Genomic DNA, 21,704 nt, shown 5'->3' with positions numbered 1-21,704 from the left:
GTGTGATGTCATGAAGCTCACAGAAAAGGGATACAGCTTGCATTGTGATGCCACAGCACTGCTCTCATTAGTCTGACCCATCTGCAAATCCTACTGCCAAGAAAGTTGGAAACTAGTTCAGCACTCTGGAAGGCCACAGAATCCCTGAGAAATGCACAAGATAACGATTGGTCAGGGACAGATGGGTTCACTTGCCAAAGTTAGATCTAAGACCACTGCTGTTATTTAACCGGTTCCCTCCAGCTGCCAGAAATGTCAGCATCATGCCTTCAACCAGGGCATTGTATTTGTTGTCTAAAAGTCTGTTTAAAATAAATGAAATGACCAGAATTTTAGAGAGTCTTAGTTTTCTTTTGCATGGATCTAGGTTTGGCATTTTCTGGTGAGAATGAGAAATTAAGATGAGAAGGTACATATTTATTCCACCCTTGCTCCAAGGAACTGAGCAACATGGATTATTTCTTTCACTTTTAACAATTTTGCGTGGTAAAGCAAGCCAGGAAGATGATCGTGGAAAGCCACCTGTATTGTCTCCAGGAAAACAGAACAATGTGCTTGTCAGCGTTCCAAATTAGGCTCTCTTCCAGCGCTGACATGAACAAAATGAAGCAGAGAGCAGAAGCGTTGATTTATTGCTGAGATGAACTTTTACCTAGTTTTCTGCATGCAACAGATAGTGTTACCTGGGTGATGGAGGGTGGGGGCCACATTCCTGTGAAAAGAGCGTGCCGGGACGTAGAGATGGATCTGCATGATGGCCAATGGGACATTGGGGTTGGAGAGTGGAAGAGGAGGGGGTTGGAAGGAGGGGCCAGTTTGGCTGCAACTTGAATCAGGAATGTCGGATTTTTTCTATTCTTAAATAAAAGTGATTCATTAGTGACTTTGCGTTTGAGAATGAAGTTTATTTAAGATAGCACCGAAGCCTGACAGACAGCCATGTCACCAGGAGGTGAGGTGGTGATAGCTCTTGTCACCTAGATGTTTCATAGCAGTAGGTGGAGTGTTGTACTTCGTTTTAGTCCTACGTTCTAGTCACCTTCCATAAAAGTGCCTATGGACTGACATAATCATCCAGGTTAGGATTGTCCCAAAGATGCATTTTAAAAAAGTAACTGGATTTTCCTGGTTTTTTTTTTCCTTTGAAAATGTTTTGCTTCTCACCCAAGAAGCTTCTTCAGTTCTTCAAAACTGAAGAAGATTCTTGGATGAGAAGTGGAACGTTTTTCAATGGAAAAAAAAATCCAGTTGCCTTTTAAAAAGCACCTTTGGGTTCAATGCAAGCGATGTTATGACAACTTAATGACTGATCAGTATCTGCTTAGAAAATGGTCTGGTTTTCTTTGAAGCATTTTTGATGTACACGCTTCAAAAAGAATATTAAAAACACCAAAAGGAGAAAATAAAGGCTATGATTAAGATGAAAGAGTGATAAAACTGAGGAAGGATATAAAGGTCATGAGAAGTTCTTAGTGCAAGACAGACCACTGTTCAGTGGTGCCATGTGAGGGCAAAATTATTGCAGAAATGGTTGTTACAAAAAAGAGCAATATTGTTGATTGTGAAAACAGATAAACTAGCAAGAAATTAAGTTTGGAATGGATAGAAAATATAGAGCAATTTTGATGGGAAGCATGATCCTATGACTGCTGATCTGAAAATTATATCAAATGTGCTTGATGTGGAAAATGGGATCAATGATTGCAAATTACACAGTAAAAAAAAACTAGTGCAAACATTGTGCAACCTCATGCAACAGACCTCATTTCTGCTGTGATTTGGGAAATAGAGTTATCCAAATGGTACAAATGTCTTGAGTTTAGATGAATGCTACAATGTTAGAAAAGGTGCAGCTAATCAAATACAAATTTTTAAAAGGAAAATAAAACTGCATACTGTATAGGGTTATACCACCAAATTCTCTTCAGTCTTATTTTTATTTTTTGCAAAAACTAGTGTTCAGACACAAAGCAAATATTTCATCCTTAGCCAGATTTCTTTACAATATAGTAAAGATATAGTAAAGTATCTCTAAGTGTAACATGTTCACACTGGTGTTAATATAATTTATTGGGTATGGGATTTTCTGTCTTCACTGTGAATTGTATTGTGTCGGGGTGTGTGCACCGAAGGAGCTCAACCAATCTCATTGTACATATGTTGTGCACTGACAATAAAGATTTTAGATTATTAATTATGAACCCTAGGTTAAAGCTTTTTACTGAAACGGTGAAGGATCTTATACAACAGGTGAACGGAACGCCATGCACAGTTTGGCAGCAGTTGTAACTGTAACTTACAAAAACTACATGCAAGTTACAAAGTAATTTGTAAGATTCAGGATACATGTTGCCTAAAAACTTGTCACTTCTCTGGTTAAATCCTCCTATCGACCAGATCAAAGGTTTGGTTTAAAGGTAAAGATAAAAAGTTCTAAAGACCTCTCTGCTCCTCGAAGGAAAACAATGGAGTAGGACTGCGCGGCAGGTATGTGCTATGCGCGCGCACACAGCCTCCTTCCTCTCGCAGCCTTCGCTAGACCCAGAATATATCGTGATCTTGCAGATCCCAAAGGTGCCTTTTCAAAAGGCAACTGGACTTTCTTCGTGTTTTTTCCCTTGAAAACGTTTCACTTCTCATCCAAGAAGCTTCTTCAGAAGCCAAAATTGAAGAAGCTTCTCGCATGAGAAGCGAAACGTTTTCAAGGAGAGGAGAAAAAAAAAAACCAGTTGTCTTTTGGAAAAAACACCTTTGGGACAACCATGACCTGGAGGATTGAGAACCCTCCATAGACGTGATCCTGGAGAGTTTTTCTTTCCCTCATGGAGCAAACCCGCTCGAAAATTAATACTTTATAATGTTTAAAGTAAATTACACCAAACACCCGTCCCTCCTCAAAACAGGAGTTGAAGAATATTTATGCGCTTGCTTCCAACCATATATTTATTTTTAATAAGATATCCTCGTTTGCGTAGACGGTGCCCTCGTGCTGAGCCAATGAACCCCACAGCCATTTGCGCGGCAAAACCGGCGCGGGTGCTTTTCACGTCCCACCCACCCCCGTCTCTCTCTCTCTCTCTCTCTCTTTCTTTTTTTTTTTTGCTTTCCTCTCGCCCCGCCTTTGCGCGCCCCCTTCCCAGCCAGGCCAGTCTCGCGGGATCGCCTTTCATGGGCTATATAAGCCCAGCGGGCGCCTCCTGCGTTCTTTTCTCGCCCGGCTTGAGAGGCGGCGCAGCTCTCCAACAATTGCGGCTCTTTTGCAAGCAGGCCAGCGGCGGGAGACGGGAAGATGGCGGGGCGCAAGAAGAAGCTGGCGGGCGAAAGGGAACGAAAGCCCAGCAGCGAAGGGAAGGCAGGCGGAGGCCTTGCCCGTGAAGGGTATATATTCAGCGCGCAGGGTAGGTGAGGGTCGGAACTCCCGCGTCTTTTCTCGGCCCCTTAAACTTCGCGCCTCCGAAGCGGTCTGTGCTTTAGGATGGTCAACACAGGGGGGTAGAGCGCGCTCTCACTGAAACCTGAAGCGGGGTGGGGTCTCCGCCTTCGGATCCTGTCGTGAGAAACAAACGTTTTGGGCACGCGGGATGCATTCTAAGGGCAAATCCCCGGCTTCGTTACTGGATTGGCAACGGCAGGAGGGAAGGATAACCTCGTTAGTCTCAACTTCGTGATTTTTCTTGATTGAAATGGTTGTATTCAGGGGTGAAATCCAGCAGGTTCTGAAGAACCGGTAGCGGAAATTTTAAGTAGTTCGGAGAACCAGCAAATGTCACCTCTGGCTGGCCCCAGAGTGGGTGGGAATGGAGATTTTGCAATATCCTTTCCCTGGAGTGGGGTGGGAATGGAGATTTTGCAATATCCTTTCCCTGGAGTGGGGTGGGAATGGAGATTTTGCAGTATCCTTCCCCGCCCACCAAGCCACGCCATGCCCACAGAACCGATAGTAAAAAAAATTGGATTTCACCACTGGTTGTATTCCTATGTAGGAACTGCAATTCGATGTACGACTATTGAGTTGTGATAACCTCATTTCTTGGTCATTTATGAAGAATTTAAGGTGACAAAATTTATTATAGCGTAACTTGCTAAGTTACTAAGTGGCTAAGACGCTGAGCTTGTTGATTGAAAGGTCAGCAGTTCAGCGGTTTGAATCCCTAGTGCCATAGTAATGGGGTGAGCTCCCTTTACTTGTCCCAGTTTCTGCCAACCTAGCAGTTTGAAAGCCCGTAAAAAATTTAAGTAGAAAAATAGGGACCACCTTTGGTCGGGAACACCTGGATCGAAACGACTAGCACATACCTGCGAGGGGAACCTTTTCCTTTACCTTAACTTGCTCTTTATAACCAACCAAAACACACATACACAGTACCCACCCTAAAAAGGTTCAGATGGGCCTGGTTATAGTCTGTGACTATATTAGACTGTTTTGAGCTCTTTACATCAACTTTTGTTGCTTCTCTTTCATTCCGTTCCAGGTACAGACCTGAGGGATAGCTTGTCTGCTTACAAAAATGCCCTGCGATGAAATGGTTGGTGTTTTGCAGAAGTGATTCTGCTGAATGAGAGGAATGTAAAGTCTGAAGCAGTAGCTGTTCCTTCTGTTAGAAAACAATGGTAAGTTTTATTTTATTCTTCATCATGTAGATAAATTACCTCTTTTAATTTAGTTTATATACCTAATTAACTTCTTGGTCACATTCTGGCTATCAGGCACTCGGAGATCGTTACTTTTCTGTGATGCATCCAATTTCTCCATTGCCAAAGTAAAGTACCTATTTAGGTTAAACTCTGTTGATAACCCCATCCGTTGGCTTATTTTATTTTGGATTTACCAAAAGATTCTTGACTTTACTTTTAAATTCTTAGTAAGAGAATGGCTCCACCTTATTACCTTGCCTTCAGAAGTTGTGGATGCTCCATCCTTGGAGGCTTTTAAGAAGAGACTGGGTAACCACATGTCGAATGGTATATAAGGCCTTCTGCTTGAGCAGGGGATTGGACTAGAAGACCTCCAAGATCCCTTCCAACTCTTATTCTGTTTGTAGATTTTCTGATTCTTGTTGACTTGATTGAGAAGCTAGTGAATGTATTCCTTTCCTCCACTAGATCTCAAAGCATAACTGGAAAGGATGCTTTTAAAAATCCCCACAATCTCATATTTGGAAAAAAAAAAAAAAACAACCTAAAATTTATCCATTGCCACAACATTTCTGAAAAATTATCACTTGCAGCGTTACCAACTTCAGTCATAACTCGAGATGGACCTACGTTTGGAATTCATCTCCCCCTTTTAGCTTTGCCCTCTTAAGGCTGATGGTGCTTTAAGTGGCCAATACAGAGGGGTAAAGTAAATTCTCTCTTAAACCCAGAGGTGAGGGTGAAACTTTTCTCTGGATCCTGTCGGGAGAAACAAAAGATAAACAATCCTTCCTAAATATGTGTTACGCTAGAAGACAATGTTATTCAAGGATGGGCAGTGCTGTTATGAGAAACGACTAACTTTTTATTACACATCATAATGTGAGTTGGGCTTTTAGAGTAGTTTGCTTGGTTCATAGTGGGGTTTTTTTTTTAAGTGCAAATTAGCCTTTTACTGGCAGAGTTTTTTTTCTTTTAAACCAGATGCATGGATATTTCATCAAGTATCACTATAGAATTCTATCTGAAAAGTATATTTCCCTTATTTATATTCTGCTAGAGTCGAAAGATTCCTGAGTACTATGAATTTCTATAGATTAAGAGGCAGTTTGGTTTGAGCTTGGGCAGTCACTTAGCTGAACCAACCTCACAGACTGGGTATTATCAAGAAAATAGGCAGGAGCATTATTTCTGCAGCAATAAATTGTACAAAATAAAGATGGAATGTGCTTATAATAATAAATTATCTGTTCCCTTGACAAAATAAGTTTAAAATATACTTACTAGCTGGTGTTACACATCTTACACCCTGATTTGATTTATTTGTGAAATTGATACAGCTATTTCATAAAAAGTGACTGGCTAGCATACCAGAATTGTAAAACAATAAATATGTAAAGCTATTATTAAAAATGTAAAACTATCATTATTAAAATATAAAAACTACAATATAAAAAATGTTGGTTGCCACGGTCTAAAAAAGATGTTGAGACTGTAGAAAGAGTGTAAAGAGCGATAAAGATAATTAGGGGACTGCTGAAGGAATTGGGTATGTCTACTTTAATGAAAAGAAGGACTAAGGATGACATAATGTCCAATATCTAAGGGGCTGCCACAAAGAAGAGGGGGTCTACCTGTTCTCCAAAGCACCTGGAGGCAGGCAAGAAGCAAAGTGGAAACTAATCAAGGAGGGAAGCAATCTAGAACTAAGGAGAAATTTCCTAATAGAACAGTTAATCAGTGGAACTGCTTGCCTCAGAAATTGTGGGTGCTCTAACACCGGAGGTTTTTAAGAAGAGATTGGACAACCATTTGTCTGAAATAGTATAGGATTTCATGCCTGAGCAGGGATAGAAGACTTCCTAGAGCCCTTCCAACTCTGTTATTCTGTTACCACAGGCACAGGGGAGAATGAATATAAATCAGAAATGATTTTTTTGAAATTATTGCTTAATGTTTGGCTTCTGGGTTTTGGATGGCTTTCCCTCTATTTTAAACTTGGTTCTGGTAAGTTAAGGTACCTACGTTGGGCAATGTCAAAGGGTTATGAGGTTTATCTCAGATGAAGCATGCACTTGTTGGCACCATGAATAATCTATTTTTCCTCAATTTTTCATAGAAAAAAAAGACACATGATCGTTAAAGTGACTTGTGGCTGACTTCCTAGAAGAATTAATCTTGTGACGTCCAATTTAGCCTGAAAAGATGTGGCTTCAAATTCATACTTGACTGTTGTGGCCCCGCCCTCTGAGCCTATCTCATCGGAGGAAGAAAGCTCCGAACATGAGGAAGAGGAGTCAGCCAGGCCTCCCTCTCCAGGCCCCTCCCCTCTGGCACTGTCTCAGGTGCCGGCCGAGGGAGAGGAGATTAGCCAGGAGACAGGTGTCTCGGATGAGAGCGAAGGAGAGCCGTCATTCCTGGATGCATGCCAACGAAGGGTGATAAATGGTTGCAGCAGTTAAGCCACACCCCAGAGACTATATAAGAAAGGGTGGTGGCTGGTAAAACTCCGTGACGAACAAAAACGAACTTTGGCTAGTCACTTGAACAACGTCTGAAGCTGCCGAAAGGAATATTGTTTTGCTGGACTATTTGCAATGCGTACGTAATGTTATGTTATCTGTTGCAGTAAAAGCTCTTGGCAGACTGATTATATTGCTGCCAAGTTTGAGATAACAACCTGTGTGCGCGTGCCAAGTACTTTCTTAACCCTCGGCTGGCTGTGTTTGTGTGTGTGTGTGGACGGGAACAGATCACTTGACCATGAATTTTTCTGAGTATTTGCCTTGTGCCTTAGAGCTGTGAGGAAAAAATAATGGACTTGAATACATTGTTGGGGCAGATCATACAGGTATATTGACAATCTGCTTGTCCTACTTTGTTTTTTCATCTTATGGATTTCAGAAATGTAGATGTAAAATAGAAGCTCACCATCTGTTTCCTTTCCTCTTTGTCTGATAAAATTGGTCTGGGAGGGATTACACCTATGAAAATGGCTTCTCTTCCTCGCTTAAAAAGCAGTTGATTATAAGGTTCTGTTGAAAATATTCTCTGTTAACTTTAAGATATAAGTACCTGCCCTTTGGAACATTTTTCCTTGGAAATCCTGGCTCTTCCCTGAGATGGTAGGGTCAGGACCTCAATGGACTACCAATAGATTTATTGTATGGATACTTTTAAAGGAACTGTTAGTTACAATATGATTCTTAACTATTCTGATGACGATTGGAACTTCACAAGCATTTATTACAAGATTCCTGTGCAATACGCAGGGGGGGAAAGGAAGAAATAAGGCACAAGACCCAACTATATGACATACTCTGCCATACATAAAAAACATTTCACAAGCAGTAGAATGCAGCTTCTAGATCTGCAACCGGGCATCGCACACTGCCCAAAGACTACCATATGAGGACACATCATACATTGCAAAGATCGCTGGAAGGTGGGAGATCCTTCCAATGTAATCTACCAGATCCCCTGCACGGATTGCCCCTCTGTGTAGGGTAGACATGGAGGAAGCTTAACCATTAGATTGCAAGAACATAAGCCAAGTGGTCAGACAAAGAGATCCAAACTCATTGGGAGTCTCAGATTGCAATGAACGAGGACATACGTTGAAACTTATACCATTAAGATTGTTGGCCAAGCAGGTATACAAATAGTAAAATTATTGAAGCCTGGGAAATGGATCCCTTGTCAGTCAAAAGGATTTATCAGTTTAAATTTATCAATTTATCAGGTACATAGGAGATAGGGAATGAGGACTTGGCAACACAGGGAAACAAAACCAACAACTTATCTGCTATCACAGTTACTCAGGCTCTAGTAACCTCCCGTCTTGACTACTGTAATGCTTGCTACCTGAGGCTGCCCTTGACCACTCGGAGGCTTCAGCTGGTGCAGAATGCAGCCGCGCGGGTGGTGATGGGAGGGTCCCGATACTCCCATGTTACACCTTTCCTGCGCGACTTGCATTGGTTACCGGTTGCTCTCCGGGTGAGATTCAAGGTGCTGGTGATGACCTATAAAGCCCTACATGGCTTAGGCCCAGGATACTTGTAGGACCATCTGCAGCCAGCAATGGCTTCCCGTCGCCCAGTGTGTTCTCACAGGGAGGGCCTTCTCCGGGTGCCGTTGGCTAGACAATGTTGGCTGGCGGCCCCAGGGGTAGAGCTTTCTCTGTGGGCATGCCTACTCTTTGGAATCAACTCCCCCTGGGGCTTCGGTTGGCTCCTGACCTTCGCACCTTCCACCATGAATTAAAAACATGGCTGTTCACATCGCCCAGCCTGGACTGAGGGGTTTTTTGATTATTTTAATGGGTTTTAATTTATGTTTAAACTATATATTTATACTTTTATGTATGTATACTTATGTATTTTATGTCTTTTATTGGCTTTGTTTTTACTTGTTGTGAGCCGCCCTGAGTCCTATGGAGATAGGGCAGCATATAAATTATATTAAATAAAAATAAATAAATGAATGAAGTGCCTTGCCTACTGGGGAAGAGGGGGGCCAAGGGGGAGGGGGTCTCTGGGGAGATGGAGAGCCGGAATATTGTGGTTATGACTGGGAGAGGTAGATATGACAGGAGCCGAGGGGTAGGCCGCTCTCGGGGAACTAGGACTCGCTATGTCAAAACGATTACGTGTTCCGGCCCCTCTGGTCTTGGTTCACAAGGCTCATCCCATATACCTGGTGACTTGGGAAATCAGGGGCCTGGCCTCAGGCTGCTGCTATTTAATACCAGGCCTGTTGTTAATAAAGCCCCCCTCGTTCGGGATTTAATCCTGGAGGAGAGGGCTGACCTGGCATGCATAATTGAGACCTGACTGGGCCAAGAGGGTGTTCCCCTATCAGATACTGCATCAGCCGCGACTCCAGGAAAGGGGTGGAGGAGTGGCAGTCATTGTCCGTAAGAGTCTTTGCCCTCACAGGATCCCTTCCCCGGAGATTGTCGGATGTGAATCCCTCCTCTTGAGGTTGGACTCAAGGGTTCAGTTGGGTCTGTTGTTGACGTACCTGCCTCCCAACTACGTTACAACATCCCTACCTGGGCTACTAGAGGCAGTAGCCGGGTTGGCGGTGGAGTTCCCCAGGCTCATGATGCTGGGGGACTTTAACCTGCCATCACTTGGCGAACCCTCAGATGTGGCTCAGGAGTTCATGGCTTCCATGACAACCATGGACCTGACCCGACCCAAAAAGTTCAGGGTCCGATCCATAGTGGGGGGGACACACGCTCGACTTGGTGTTTTTCTCAGGGCAGTGGAGATGTGATCTGGAATTAAGGGCTATAGATGTTTCTCCTTTGTCGTGGTCAGATTATTTCCTGCTGAGGTTGGACTTTAGGACGCCACCCCCCCCCATCGCAGGGAGGCAGAGTAGATTAAGTGGTTTCGCCCCAGGTGCCTAATGGACCCTGTAGGGTTCCAGAAGGAGCTTGGGGAGATACCTGACTCCCTTGTCCACAGCCCGGCAGAGATCCTAGTTGCTCTGGGGCACTGGACCGGATTGTGCCTTTGCGACCTCTCAAGAGCAGTGAATCCAGGAAAGCTCCCTGGTTTACTGAGGAGCTCCGGGAGATGAAGCTCCAGAAGAGACGTCTAGAGCAGCGGTGGAGGACCAGTAAATCTGAATCTGACCAAACACTCTTAAGAACCTTTATTAGGACTTATTTAGTGGCGAAAATGTTCGCATTTTTCCACACTTGCGGAAAAGAGGGGTCTTTTCCGCAACCATTAAAGGAAGTGGTTGTAAGGTTGTGAGAGGGAAATTCCTTGAGGATGGGCTCCATCAGGAGTCCATAAATTTAGTAGACTAATTGCTGGTCCCAGTGACTGACCGATCTTGGATCATGTATTCCGTATAGTTTTACACTGCTTTTTATTCATACTGTTGACATTGTTTCTTGGTTGCAGAGTTAAAAATGGGCAGCTGTATAATTTTCTAAAATAAATAATTAACAAACCTCTAGTTCTACTTTCATACATTCTATTTTGGGGCAAAGATGGCAATGACCTCTTAACTTTATTTGAATTTTAATCAGGCCATGATATGATAGTAAGGCTGCTTCGATAACTTTGATGGATGGCTTAAATGCAGCTATCTGAGTTAGTTTGAATTATTTGATACATTTTGATACCATTAATGTGGTATTCTAAACTGGCAGGATTTGGCCATGGGGACATCCTTGTGTAGTGGTTGCAACTAAGCTGTGCGCAAAAGTTTGTTCCAGGAGCAGTTTTGTTACATTGTAGTATGTAATTTGCTGCCCAGATACTATGGTAAGGGTAAAAGAAAGAAAAGTATGCAAGCTTTTTTTCCCTGAAGGGATAAATCATTTGTCCTGTTAAATTTTAGTAGAATAGTTCTATAGCAGTTAACTACCATTTTATGGTATGTTGCAATGTGACATAAAGGCTAACCAGAGGTTTGAAGTTGATGAGTGCATATTGCACCTTTGGGACACGATAAGCAAGGCATATCTTGGGGATTGCCCATCAACTAAGAATTAAGAAATATGATCCGGCTCATTGCTTTCAAGATGAAAGCCAGAGGTGAGCCACAACATGGTGGCATAAGCATTAACTGAAGGATAACATTGAATTCAGTCATGTTGTAAATAGGATCTCTGCATCCTATTGGAAAGCCGGTACATACAGGTCTCCCACCATTTCTGGGCATGCACAAAATTCTAGGAAAATCTCTCAGATAGAAGCCATGCATTTAAAAAAGTTTTTATTGCAAAAAGTAAATCCCCTTTCCATTCCAAATTCTAATAAGGGATATAGAAAATACAATTAAGATCATTCCATTAATCAAACACCTCTGTGATGGCATCAGCCTACAAAATGGAAGTACAATTGTACTTAGAAGTATAAGAAACTGGCAGGTCAGGTCCATTCTTTCCATTACCAGTTTCTGAACATATTGGTATGATACTCCCACCCCATCCCCATGCTAGGCAAAATATCTCTATTTCTGCACCATATGCTCCACAAATTATATCAGTGCTCTTTAGGTGTAGTGAGGTGGCGAGGCAAAATCATTTCAGCAACCATCCACTGGCTTAGGTTTCTCAACCATGCAGCTGCCATCCAGGCAGAACGAAAGCTGCCTTTTCGGGTCTGCTCTCAGAAAGTGGGAAGGATAGCAAGGAGAAGTAGCAGCAAACTTGGGTTAAAATTCTCACACTACCTCCAATGTATGGCTTCATAACCCCAATCGCTCTTGCACAATCCCACCTCTAAGCAAGAAGACACATTGGTAAAATCAGAATCAAAACACTTATGAGCTGGATTAGGTAGCTCAAACAGATTTACAGATACACACTAAATATATCTCATATAACTTGCATATAAATAAGAAAAAGCCCAATATTTGTTGTTATTAAAAATAAAGTTGCCCTTTAAATTGTACAAAAACCAATTAAAAGTCTGGGGGAAAAGGTATCCTGCTTGCGATGAGCTTCAGTAGCGAAAAATGTGTCAGGAGCATTTCCAAACACAAACTGCTAGACTGCCTCCAAAGAACATGTAGAGCAAATTCTTCACTTCATGGGTGATTTCAAAGCCGAACCCTTCCCCAATCACCACATGCCAGGAAGATCCAAATTTCTTGTCCATTGTCTCTTTGATCATCTTGGCAGCGCTCTGAAGGAAAAGTTTTGACATGGAAGGGAACAGAAACCAAAAGAAAAAAAAGTAACATTACTAAAATGGAATGTATTTTTTATCTCGCAAAAAAATTACTAGAACAAAAGGTGTGGACTGATCCAGCAGGTAGCAATATCTGGGCAATATTGGGCCACAAAGCTAAGTAGCCCATGGCTTGTTTAATATCTCCAGGAAGGACAGGACTAATCTAGATGAAAAAATTCCAAAAACATTCCTGAAAAAGGTGGTAGTAAGCCACATCTGTACTGTTGCCATGAAAACCACATGTCCGTATTAAGAAAGTCAGGAGCTAAATCTGATTTTTTTTTTTTTTTTGAGGAATGCACAAAGAAATAGATAAGCTGTAGATAAACGTGTTGACATCTGATCACACACAAAACAGTTGATATTAATTAGCATGCAGTTGGTCCTTGACTTAAGCACCATTCATTCAGTTAAAGTGGCACTGAAAAAATGCCACAGCTTCACTACTGCAACGTTCCCATGGTCACATCAAAATTCGGATGCTTGTTAACTGGCATGCATTTATGATAACTGCAGCATCCTGGTGTCATGTGATCATTTTGTAACCTTCCCAGTCTGCTGACAAGCAAAGTCAATGCGGGAAGCCGGACCCACTTAACAACTCTGGCAAAAAAGGTTGTAAAATTGGGCATGACTTGACTTAACTGCCCTGCTTAGCAAGAGAAATTCTGGTTCCAATTGTGACCGTAAATCGAGGGCTACCTGTACTTATTGCCAGAATATTTAACACAGTAACAAAAGGTTTTTACCTTACTAGCTCCATCAGTTGAAATATTAGGAACACCAGCTCCCACTTTCTTCCTGACCTTGCTTAAATGACATCTTGCACAAATTTTGGCAGGAGGAAAGCCTCACATGTACTGCTTTGTCTTGATTATGGAAGAAACTACTCTAGCTCCTCTCATCAGCCATATGCGCTAAACCAGTGGCCGCAGGAGACAATGTCATCTGAGTGACATAGGTAGGGAACACAGCTTATCTGTCTCTGAGGGAGATGGTCGGTTTAGAAATAGGAAATATAAATAAATAAAATCTAAAGTGCTTGCATGATGAACACTCTTTCCTGGATGCTTGAATGGAACTTAGCAGGCATTTTTCTGCCCTGACTAAAACCTGAATCCAATTCCTCCAACGGAAACAACTATATGCAAACTGAGGGGGCTAAATGCATGCGACAAAGCTTACACTGAGCTACAAAAAAAATCACGCCTGTTAATATATTATGCAATGCTAGGTTTTAAGCATAAAGGGATCACGTTGGGGGAAAATAGTTTATTATCATTTCAGTATAGAAAGGGATTTAGCATCAAAAGCAGTGGTAAAGAGGGCATACAAACTATGATTACTGCTTTTTAATATATACAAATGGCACTAGAGTCTTTAAGAACAAAGATTTATTGCTTTTTTTATTACCTTTCCTTTTAGGAAGAGGTAGTTAAAAATTAATTGAAGCCTATCTAGTGTCTCACCAAAGACAGAAGTTTTAGTGTCATTACCTCATTGTTGGTGGCATATTTCTCACATGCAGTGACACATAATTCCATGGCCTCGACTCGCATTTCTTCTGGCATGTCTGAGTGCTGGGAAAAAATTACAAGCATAGAGGATCTTGGTCAGTATTAAGCCAGGATTGGTTATTGCATAACATTAAATCAAAATCAGATAGTAAGACATGAAGAATGGAAGGATTCAAATCCCTTTCACTAAATTTGCCTTTATTCATTACAGACAATTAAGCACCAAGAATACAAGTCTACAGACTTTCTCCCCAGTAATCCTTGTCTACGCCATACACTCTAGTTTCAGATAAAATCCTTCTTTCTCACACAAATGTCACACAAAGGGGGAAAGCTTCACATGTGCCACTTTATCATGGTTAATGAAGAAACTATCACACCTCTCTCTTGCAGCCATCTGTGCTAAACTAGTGCCTGCAAGAATCATTTTTGTCTTCTTTAATGCGAACAGTCCATAAGGGGTTTCTTGTTACCAATAAATGCAATATTGTCTTCTCTCCAATCAAACAAGTCAATTTAGCCTTTTCAGCATATTGATCACGTTCACTAACCATTCCTCCATTGTAGTTACCACCAATTTTTTCCCCATTTTCGTGCATACAAAAATCTTAAACCTGACTTTTGACCTTACTTAAGGCCTTGGAATGAATCTCTTAGGCCAGCTTTAGAATGAGCCACATTTCATCACTCAAACATGGAGGGGAGAGTAGACTCTCCTTGATCAGAAAACTTCACAAGCATTATGTAACACAAAGAAGTGTCAGCTTGCTTGGGCCTATAGCAAAGGTTTCTTCATCATAGATACACTATAAAAACATGGTTAGATATCGTACAAAACAGTCATGAAAGATGATGATGCTTACTAAGCTATGAGGGACAGAAATGCACATTTTGATCAAGGGTGTCCTGTATACCTTGGGTAATCAGATTTTCGCAGATAACCTAATAATTCTTCAGTCACTATGGCAACTACCGGTAGTTCTCTCCATCCTTTCTCTCACTCTCCTGGTTAGATTTTGTGGCAAATTTAAGATATAAAAATGGCATTAAATTTCAGCATTTTCTGATTCAGAATATATCATCTTTCTTCACTTCCATTCTTACCCTAATCAGTGGGAAGCTGTGAAGTCTCTTATAATCTGCTTCTTCTTTTTTCCCCTCCCCAGTGTCTGCCATTGTTTGTCCACTGTGACTTCAAGTGGGGGCAGAATATCTTGAAGGGAACCAATCACGTGTAGGCTAGCAATGTGAGCTCAGGTCAGTTTTGGAAAAATACCTTATGCTATGTAGAAAAATAAAGAAAAAAAAACAATATAGCATAATATTTAGAATATAATACAGGCAAATCTTTTTAAGAGAATAAAATTAAGTGGTCATTTATATGACAATTACATTTGTCTACCATTTCTTTTATTCTTACTAATATTGTTAAACTAGGCAGGCTTCAAATAGTAACATTAACAAAATATTTGAATTATGGTGACTGTGATGATCTCTGTTTATTCATTTGTTTAAATTCCATATTGGGAGTCAGAGTTTCAGAAGAGTTTCAAAGCAAGTCATTTTTTACTCTTTCAGATAAGGAACTAGCTCTCTTTTCCCCCCAGTGGAATTAACAGTTAATCACTTGGCCAAACTTGTGTAGTCACATATATTTTAAAGATTTAAAGTGTATTATAAGAAAAAGAAAATCTCTTCCTGGAGAATCTATAAATCAGCTCTCTTTAGAGTAAGAGACACTGATTCAGAGGGGACGTTAGTATATTTCAGTGTAAGCCGGTTTCAAATAATGAATTTCCAAATCACCAAGACATTCTATAGCTCCATAAAAAATAATGGAAGGTGTGAATAAGTAAGAATTAATCAACTTTCTGGGCACAAAACTGGGTGGTATTAGAAGGATGTCAATGTGCTGCTTTCCTTCTAAAAATATCACACAATATCATTCAGTATGCTGTTTACAAGCAACATAGATACTCTGTACACTTGACATATGATACATTTGAAAAATTTCTGAACTTTGACTGCAAATTGTAAAAAGCCACTACTAAAGGATGAACAGCAAGATAAATCAAAATACAAAAATGTATACAGTAATTCTGCCTTCTTGGAAGACAAAATGTAAGAGACCTCAAAATCTGGAAGGAAATACCATCTTGCTATGCAAATGCTGGAACCTTAGGCAAATAATCTTCCATTACTAACAAAAATTATGCTAATATTAAGATATTTTTTTGGTGTCTTACAGGAAAAGTGATTTTGGAGGTACTAGGGTCTTAGCTAGCTTATCTGTTGCTCTTTTTGAGGACATTTAAATAATGATCTTCTTAAATATTGTAACTGTAAACTGTGTTGCCATATCTTTGTATAAAAGATACTGTCTTGTATCATTGTATCATTCTTTTCTTGCTATGTTGTTTTTTAATTATTCTGTAAGCCAACCATTTCAATAATCTTGAGACATTAAAACTGCATTGCCTCCAAGTAAATTATCCCAGTGGTTTCACCTGTAAAATTAGTGAAACGTGGTTTCACCAAGTACCAACTGTAGTGAAAACTATACTCTGTGTTAATAACTTCCAACCATTCAGTTATTTTGAAACCCATAGCCAGGGGTTAGAGGTGTTGGCTCATCTGTGTGTTTAGATATCATGCAAAATACATGTCATAGTAACTTTTGATCTGACTATCACATGGAATCAAAATCAATCCAATGTCCTATTGAGGCACAATCAAAAGATCCATTTGGGTCACTTGATTTTGGAACCCTTTAATTTAGAATGACTTGTCAAATATTAAGGGAAAAAAAAACCAAGATTCTGTTGTCCCTTTCATTGCTAAGGAGAATAGCTCCTTATCACTTGTTGTTGTTAGTTGTGAAGTCGTGTCTGACCTATTGCAACCCCATGGACAATGTTCCTCCAGACCTTCCTGTCCTCTACCATCCTCTGGAATCCATTTAAGCTCACGCCAACTGCTTCAGTGACTCTATCCAGCCACCTCATTCTCTGCCGCTCCTTTCTTCTTTTGCCCTCAATCTTTCCCAGCATTAGGCTCTTCTCCAGTGAGTCTCCCTTCTCATTAGGTGACCAAAGTATTTGAGTTTCATCTTCAGGATCTGGCCTTCTAAAGAGCAGTCAGGATTGATCTCCTCTGGGACTGACCGGTTTGATTGCCTTGCAGTCCAAGGGACTCACAGGAGTCTTCTCCAGCACAATAGTTCAAAGGCCTGAATTCTTTGGCGCTCAGCCTTCCTTATCCCTTGTAGTTCTTTATTGCTTATAGTTCTTTATTCATTATAGTTCTTTATTCCTTATAGTTCATACCTATAATCAAGTGACAAAGCCTGCTATTTTATTTATTTATTGTCTTTATTTATTGGTTCAATTTATATGCCGCCCTTCTCCGGAGACTCAGGGTGGCTTACAATGCATTAAGCAATAGCCTTCATACTTTTTGTATATACCTGCTTAGTAGGGCTTTCGGGCCCCCCTAAGCGGTGTTCTTTTTTATACAAAGTCAGCTTATTGCCCCCACAATCTTGGTCCTCATTTTACCTACCTCGGAAGGATGGAAGGTTGAGTCAACCTTGAGCCTGGTGAGATTTTGAACTTGCAGTAATTGCAGGCAGCTGGTGCTACTTAACAGCACTTTAGTCTGCTGCGCCACCAAGGCTCTTTATCCCTTATAGTTCCTACCTATAATCAAGTGACAAAGCCTGCTATTTTATTCATTAAAAAGTACATTTCCAGACCCACAAAGCTTTCTTATCTATGCAAGGGTTGGGCTCCAGTGGCAAACACACCCACTCTCTGCACATGCTCAATGGTTCTCACACCCTGCTGCTTCCCACGCGATTCAAGGCCGGCGGGAGAGTAAACCGTCTCTATAGAGACCCAGCCCTAACCGAAGGCATGCCTAATATACCTTAAGTGACAATCCGAATTTCCTCCCACGCACCTCCGAAAGGAGCGGCGAGGAAGAACCGCAGAGCCGGCTGAAACAATGATTCGGCTGCCTTCCTTCTTTTAGAGCCCAGGAGAGCCGCTTCATCTTCCCGAGCCGCCCTGCTCAGATGCTCGCCTCCGCCCGCCGATCATACACGGGCTGGAATGTGGGACAGTCCCACCCAGCCGCTCTGGAGAAAGGCGTCCTCTAAGACCCGGCTAAAAAAGCAGCGGCGGGCGGCACTCTCGGGAGGACCAGACCCGCCAAAGGAAAGGCGTGGGGACGGTGAACGCCGCCCGGTCCGAGGAAGAAGCGAGAAGCGGCTCCGTCCACGCCGGGAGCCCCAAACGAGCACTCGGCGGTACGTCTCACCTGCGTCACCTCGACCCCGAGCCCCCAAAAGCCAGCCTCCTCGCCGTTGTTAAGGAAAGAAACGTGCTTGTCTTAGCAACCGGCGCCGGAAGTCCCGCCTTCCAGCTTGCCATTGGGCAGCGGTAAAAGGCGGAAGGCACGGATAGGGTGCAAGTATTGCCTGTTATGCGGAGGGGGTCCTAAGTCACCTCCACAATTTAGTTGGGACATGGACTGATAGGTGTCCACAATCTGCCTGAAGAGATTAGTGGAATAAGTTTGAGAGAGAGAGAAGTTTCTCTCCGTTTCTTAATTTATCCGTTGGAAAACTAGAGGAGAGTTTCGTGCGAAGATGTAATTACGGCATTACGTAGATAGCACAATGGAGAGGAGGTATAGGCTTTTGTTCTCCCAAAGGGAGTTCATTGAGTGCTCTCCTTCTAGACACAACCCAAAGTACAGATTATTTTGTTCTACTTTATTCTTGGAATTGGAATTGGAATTGGTATTGGGGGGGGGGGATATCATCAAGGGGAGTAACAGAAAGCTAGTTATCAATGAGGCCTGGATTTTTTAAAATTAAATAGATTGATTTGAATTTAAAAGGTCACTTTCAAGCAAAATAAAAGAAGGTTAAAATTAAAAAGGAATAGGAAGAAGGGTTAATATGTCCTGATCATATAAATGGAAAACGTAAATATACTGGCTTGCCATTTATAAGATTCAGGAAAATGTGACCAAATATTCCTGCATATATTTTCTTTGCTTTTATATTGGTGTAAAAGTTCAAACAAGGGGGGAAAAGGAATATTATTATATAAGAGAAACAACTTTTCGAATATTCTTGAAACAGCTCTTGTCTAGCTGTATGCATATGGTTTTGTGTGTAGATCAGTGGAAGATTTTGAATAGTAGAATATGCATCTTCTGTTGAATAGTCTCCCAATACTTTTAAATTTGCACTTCTTGGACAATATAACAGTTAATGATTTATATAAATCTTTGGAAAAGTATATGAATTTTGAAAGCTGGAAAACTTACAGAAAGTTAAAACAGAAGGGGCGTTTGATACTGGTAATTATAGTGAAAGGACATATTGACACGAATCAATCTAACCTTTGCTGTTTGCTTCTATTAAGAATTGCTTGTGCTATTTTGCTACAGTTAGGAATTATTTGTTAGGAATTAATTTTGTAAACCTCGAATTGTATCCTTTGCTATTTGGTATCTCACTTCTGTTATTTGCTTCAAAGCTAGGCATATCCTAGAAGATGGAAGAAAAACAGTTACCCAGGATCATCATAAATGGGGCCAGAGAAGAGGCTGCCTAGGAGCACTAACACACAAGGCTACAAAGGATGCTCTGTAAAATAACTGAGCATGAACAAAGAATGCTCCATGGATAAGGAGGGCATGGGCAAGACATTACCCATGTTGGATAACAAACGTTGGTCTCTGATTGGCTAGATTTGGATATAAGACATGGTGGCTATACTCACTTAGGTGTGGCTTTTCTCCTTGCATGTTTGTTGTCTTTATGCATATGGAATAAGTCTACCCAGCTCTTCTTTGTACAAATAAAAGCTGTTTTTTCCCCAAGCCTCTTCTTGAATCTCATTTTGGCATTCTAGTTACTCAAGTGCAGTTTTTGGACCTTACAATAGTATTTTGATATAAATATATGGCAGACAGAAGTAATTGACTACAAAAATAATTCTATTATTATACAAAAGTGAAGTGGACTGAAACCTCAGAAGCTGTTATTTTAAGTGATGCTTTAATCCAAGGGTGGGCCAGATGCCTCACACGTAGGCCAGCTCCGCGAAGGGAAGAATCATTGCAATTCATCACGTGACAGCAACGTGATGCGGCGAGAGTGACACCCATGCTTTAGTCCAATGGAGATCCATAAAATAGCAAGATGAATTGAGATCAAAATCTTAGAACCAGAGTTGGTGATGGAGCCAAAAAGGGCAGTGTGGTGACTCAGCGGTTAAGGTGCTAGACTTTTCAGTGAAAAGCCAGCAGGTCAGGTTCGAAATCCGAGCATCACCTGATGGGGTGAGCTCGCCCCAGCTCCTGCCAACCTAGCAGTTTGAAAGCATGCAAATGCAAATAGATAAATAGGTACCACTTCTGTGGGATGGTAACAGTGCCCCATGATGTCATGCTGGCTACATGATTGCAAAAATGTCTTTGGACAGCAGTGGCTCAATTGCCTTGAAATGGAGATGAGCACTCCCCTAAGTCAGCAACCACTAATGGAGTAAAATCCATAGAGACTCCTTTACCTTTTTATAATTTTCTGTAACAAAAATTATACTTTGCACATGTAGCTGCTGCTATTCCTATGCAAATATGATGCATTTGGTTGCATTTTCTCAGATGGTTTCAGAAAAAAAGGACACCCATTGAATTGTTGCTGATGTCGCTTACCATATGAGCAGTGGTGGGATTCAAGTTATTTAACAACCGGTTCTCTGCCCTAATGATTTCTTCCAACAACCAGTTTGCCAAACTGCTCAGAAAGTTAACCACCGGTTCTCCCGAAGTAGTGCGAACTGGCTGAATCCCACCACTGCATATGAGCCTCCAATTGATCAAGGATTGCAACATGGTCATCATGTGGATTTCTACTCTGCCATTTTAAAGAAATAATTGTTCACCAGGATAAATTTTACACTTGGCGGACTTTAAATGGCAAAAATCGGGATGCAGGATGATTTCTCTATTTTTGTTATGCAAGGCAATATAGATTAACGGAGTTTTTGTTCCAACACACCCAACAACAGTAGTTCATGAATTGCAAAATCTGTGGTGCCATTGGAAGACAGTATAGGTTGTCCTTGACTTACAACCATTCATTTAGTAACCATTCGAAGTTACAATGGCACCAAAAAAGTGAATCATATGAGAGTTTTTCACACTTCCAACTGTTGCAGCATCCTCATGGTCACGTGATCAGAATTTGGATGCTCGGCAACTGGTTCATATTTCTGATGGTTGCAGAACCCCGGGTTTATATGATCTCCTTTTGCGACGTCTGACAAACAAAGTCAATGGGGAAGCTGCATTTACTTAACAAATAATAACTATAATGCTAATATAATAACTATAATGCTAATAACAACTGCAGCGATTCACTTAACAACTATGGCGAGAAAGGTCATAAAATGGGGGCAAAACTTAGTTAACTGTCTTGCTTAGCAACAGAGATTTTGGGCTCAATTGTGATTGTCAGTTGAGGACTACCGGTATTGTGGAACCATAGAGTGTAGATGCTGATTAAGTCTTTTAGTGACTATTTCAACATGTGTGAAGCATATTATCATCTTCACCAGTTGCAATAAAGTTGTTGAATGAATTTTGAAATACTTGAAGGCATGTTGATTGATTTGACATGAGAGCAGCCCTCATGGGGGACAGTACTGCTACTGTCATCTGTGCTTTAGACATATCTGAGACCTGAGCATTGCCTCAATCATCTGAATCTTCCTTGCAAGTTCTACTGCTTTCTTTATCAAGGCTAAAATTCCCTCTGAATCTG

At 41.3% G+C, this 21,704-nt stretch overlaps 1 protein-coding gene, 1 long non-coding RNA gene and 1 other non-coding gene across 5 annotated transcripts; 2 read left to right on the top strand and 1 right to left on the bottom strand.

The window, feature by feature from the left end:
• Window positions 1–3,222: 3,222 nt before the first annotated feature.
• Window positions 3,223–7,583, top strand: LOC139308235 (uncharacterized). The gene is made up of 3 exons (XR_011599715.1): window positions 3,223–3,398; window positions 4,473–4,611; window positions 6,755–7,583. It is a non-coding gene; the product is annotated as an uncharacterized lncRNA (long non-coding RNA).
• LOC139309154 (small nucleolar RNA SNORA26) lies at window positions 5,294–5,412 on the top strand. The gene has a single exon (XR_011599812.1). It is a non-coding gene; the product is annotated as a small nucleolar RNA SNORA26 (small nucleolar RNA).
• Window positions 7,584–11,403: 3,820 nt separating the features above from the next.
• On the bottom strand, window positions 11,404–18,200 carry DNAL4 (dynein axonemal light chain 4). Of its 3 annotated transcripts, none has more exons than XM_070931721.1 (4): window positions 18,179–18,200; window positions 14,963–15,140; window positions 13,838–13,921; window positions 11,404–12,293 (listed from the first exon to the last, which is right to left on the bottom strand). In XM_070931721.1, the coding sequence occupies exons 2-4, from the start codon at window positions 15,032–15,034 to the stop codon at window positions 12,129–12,131; spliced, it is 321 nt and encodes a 106-aa protein (XP_070787822.1). In that variant the 5' UTR covers window positions 15,035–15,140; window positions 18,179–18,200; the 3' UTR covers window positions 11,404–12,128. The 3 variants fall into 3 exon arrangements, with proteins under 3 accessions (XP_070787822.1, XP_070787820.1, XP_070787821.1); XM_070931719.1 differs by having other exon boundaries at window positions 17,786–18,191; XM_070931720.1 differs by having other exon boundaries at window positions 17,819–18,191.
• Between the last annotated feature and the right edge of the window lie 3,504 nt (window positions 18,201–21,704).

The sequence above is a fragment of the Pituophis catenifer genome, unplaced genomic scaffold (genome assembly GCF_029215685.1).
Source record: "Pituophis catenifer annectens isolate HBS135680 unplaced genomic scaffold, rPitCat1.0.hap2 SCAF_1, whole genome shotgun sequence".
NCBI classification, from domain to species: domain Eukaryota; kingdom Metazoa; phylum Chordata; class Lepidosauria; order Squamata; family Colubridae; genus Pituophis; species Pituophis catenifer.
This window is presented reverse-complemented; position numbering and strand designations above follow the sequence as displayed.

Bases quoted from the DNA above. Each gene is read 5' to 3' on its own strand.
- DNAL4 (XM_070931721.1), bottom strand. From the start codon at position 15,034: ATGGCAGACACTGGGGAGGGGAAAAAAGAAGAAGCAGATTATAAGAGA. The intron at 13,922-14,962 runs GTAAGAATGGAA...ATTTTTTCCCAG, and splicing joins ACAGCTTCCCACTGATTAGG to CACTCAGACATGCCAGAAGA. The intron at 12,294-13,837 runs GTAATGACACTA...CTTTTCCTTCAG, and splicing joins AATATGCCACCAACAATGAG to AGCGCTGCCAAGATGATCAA.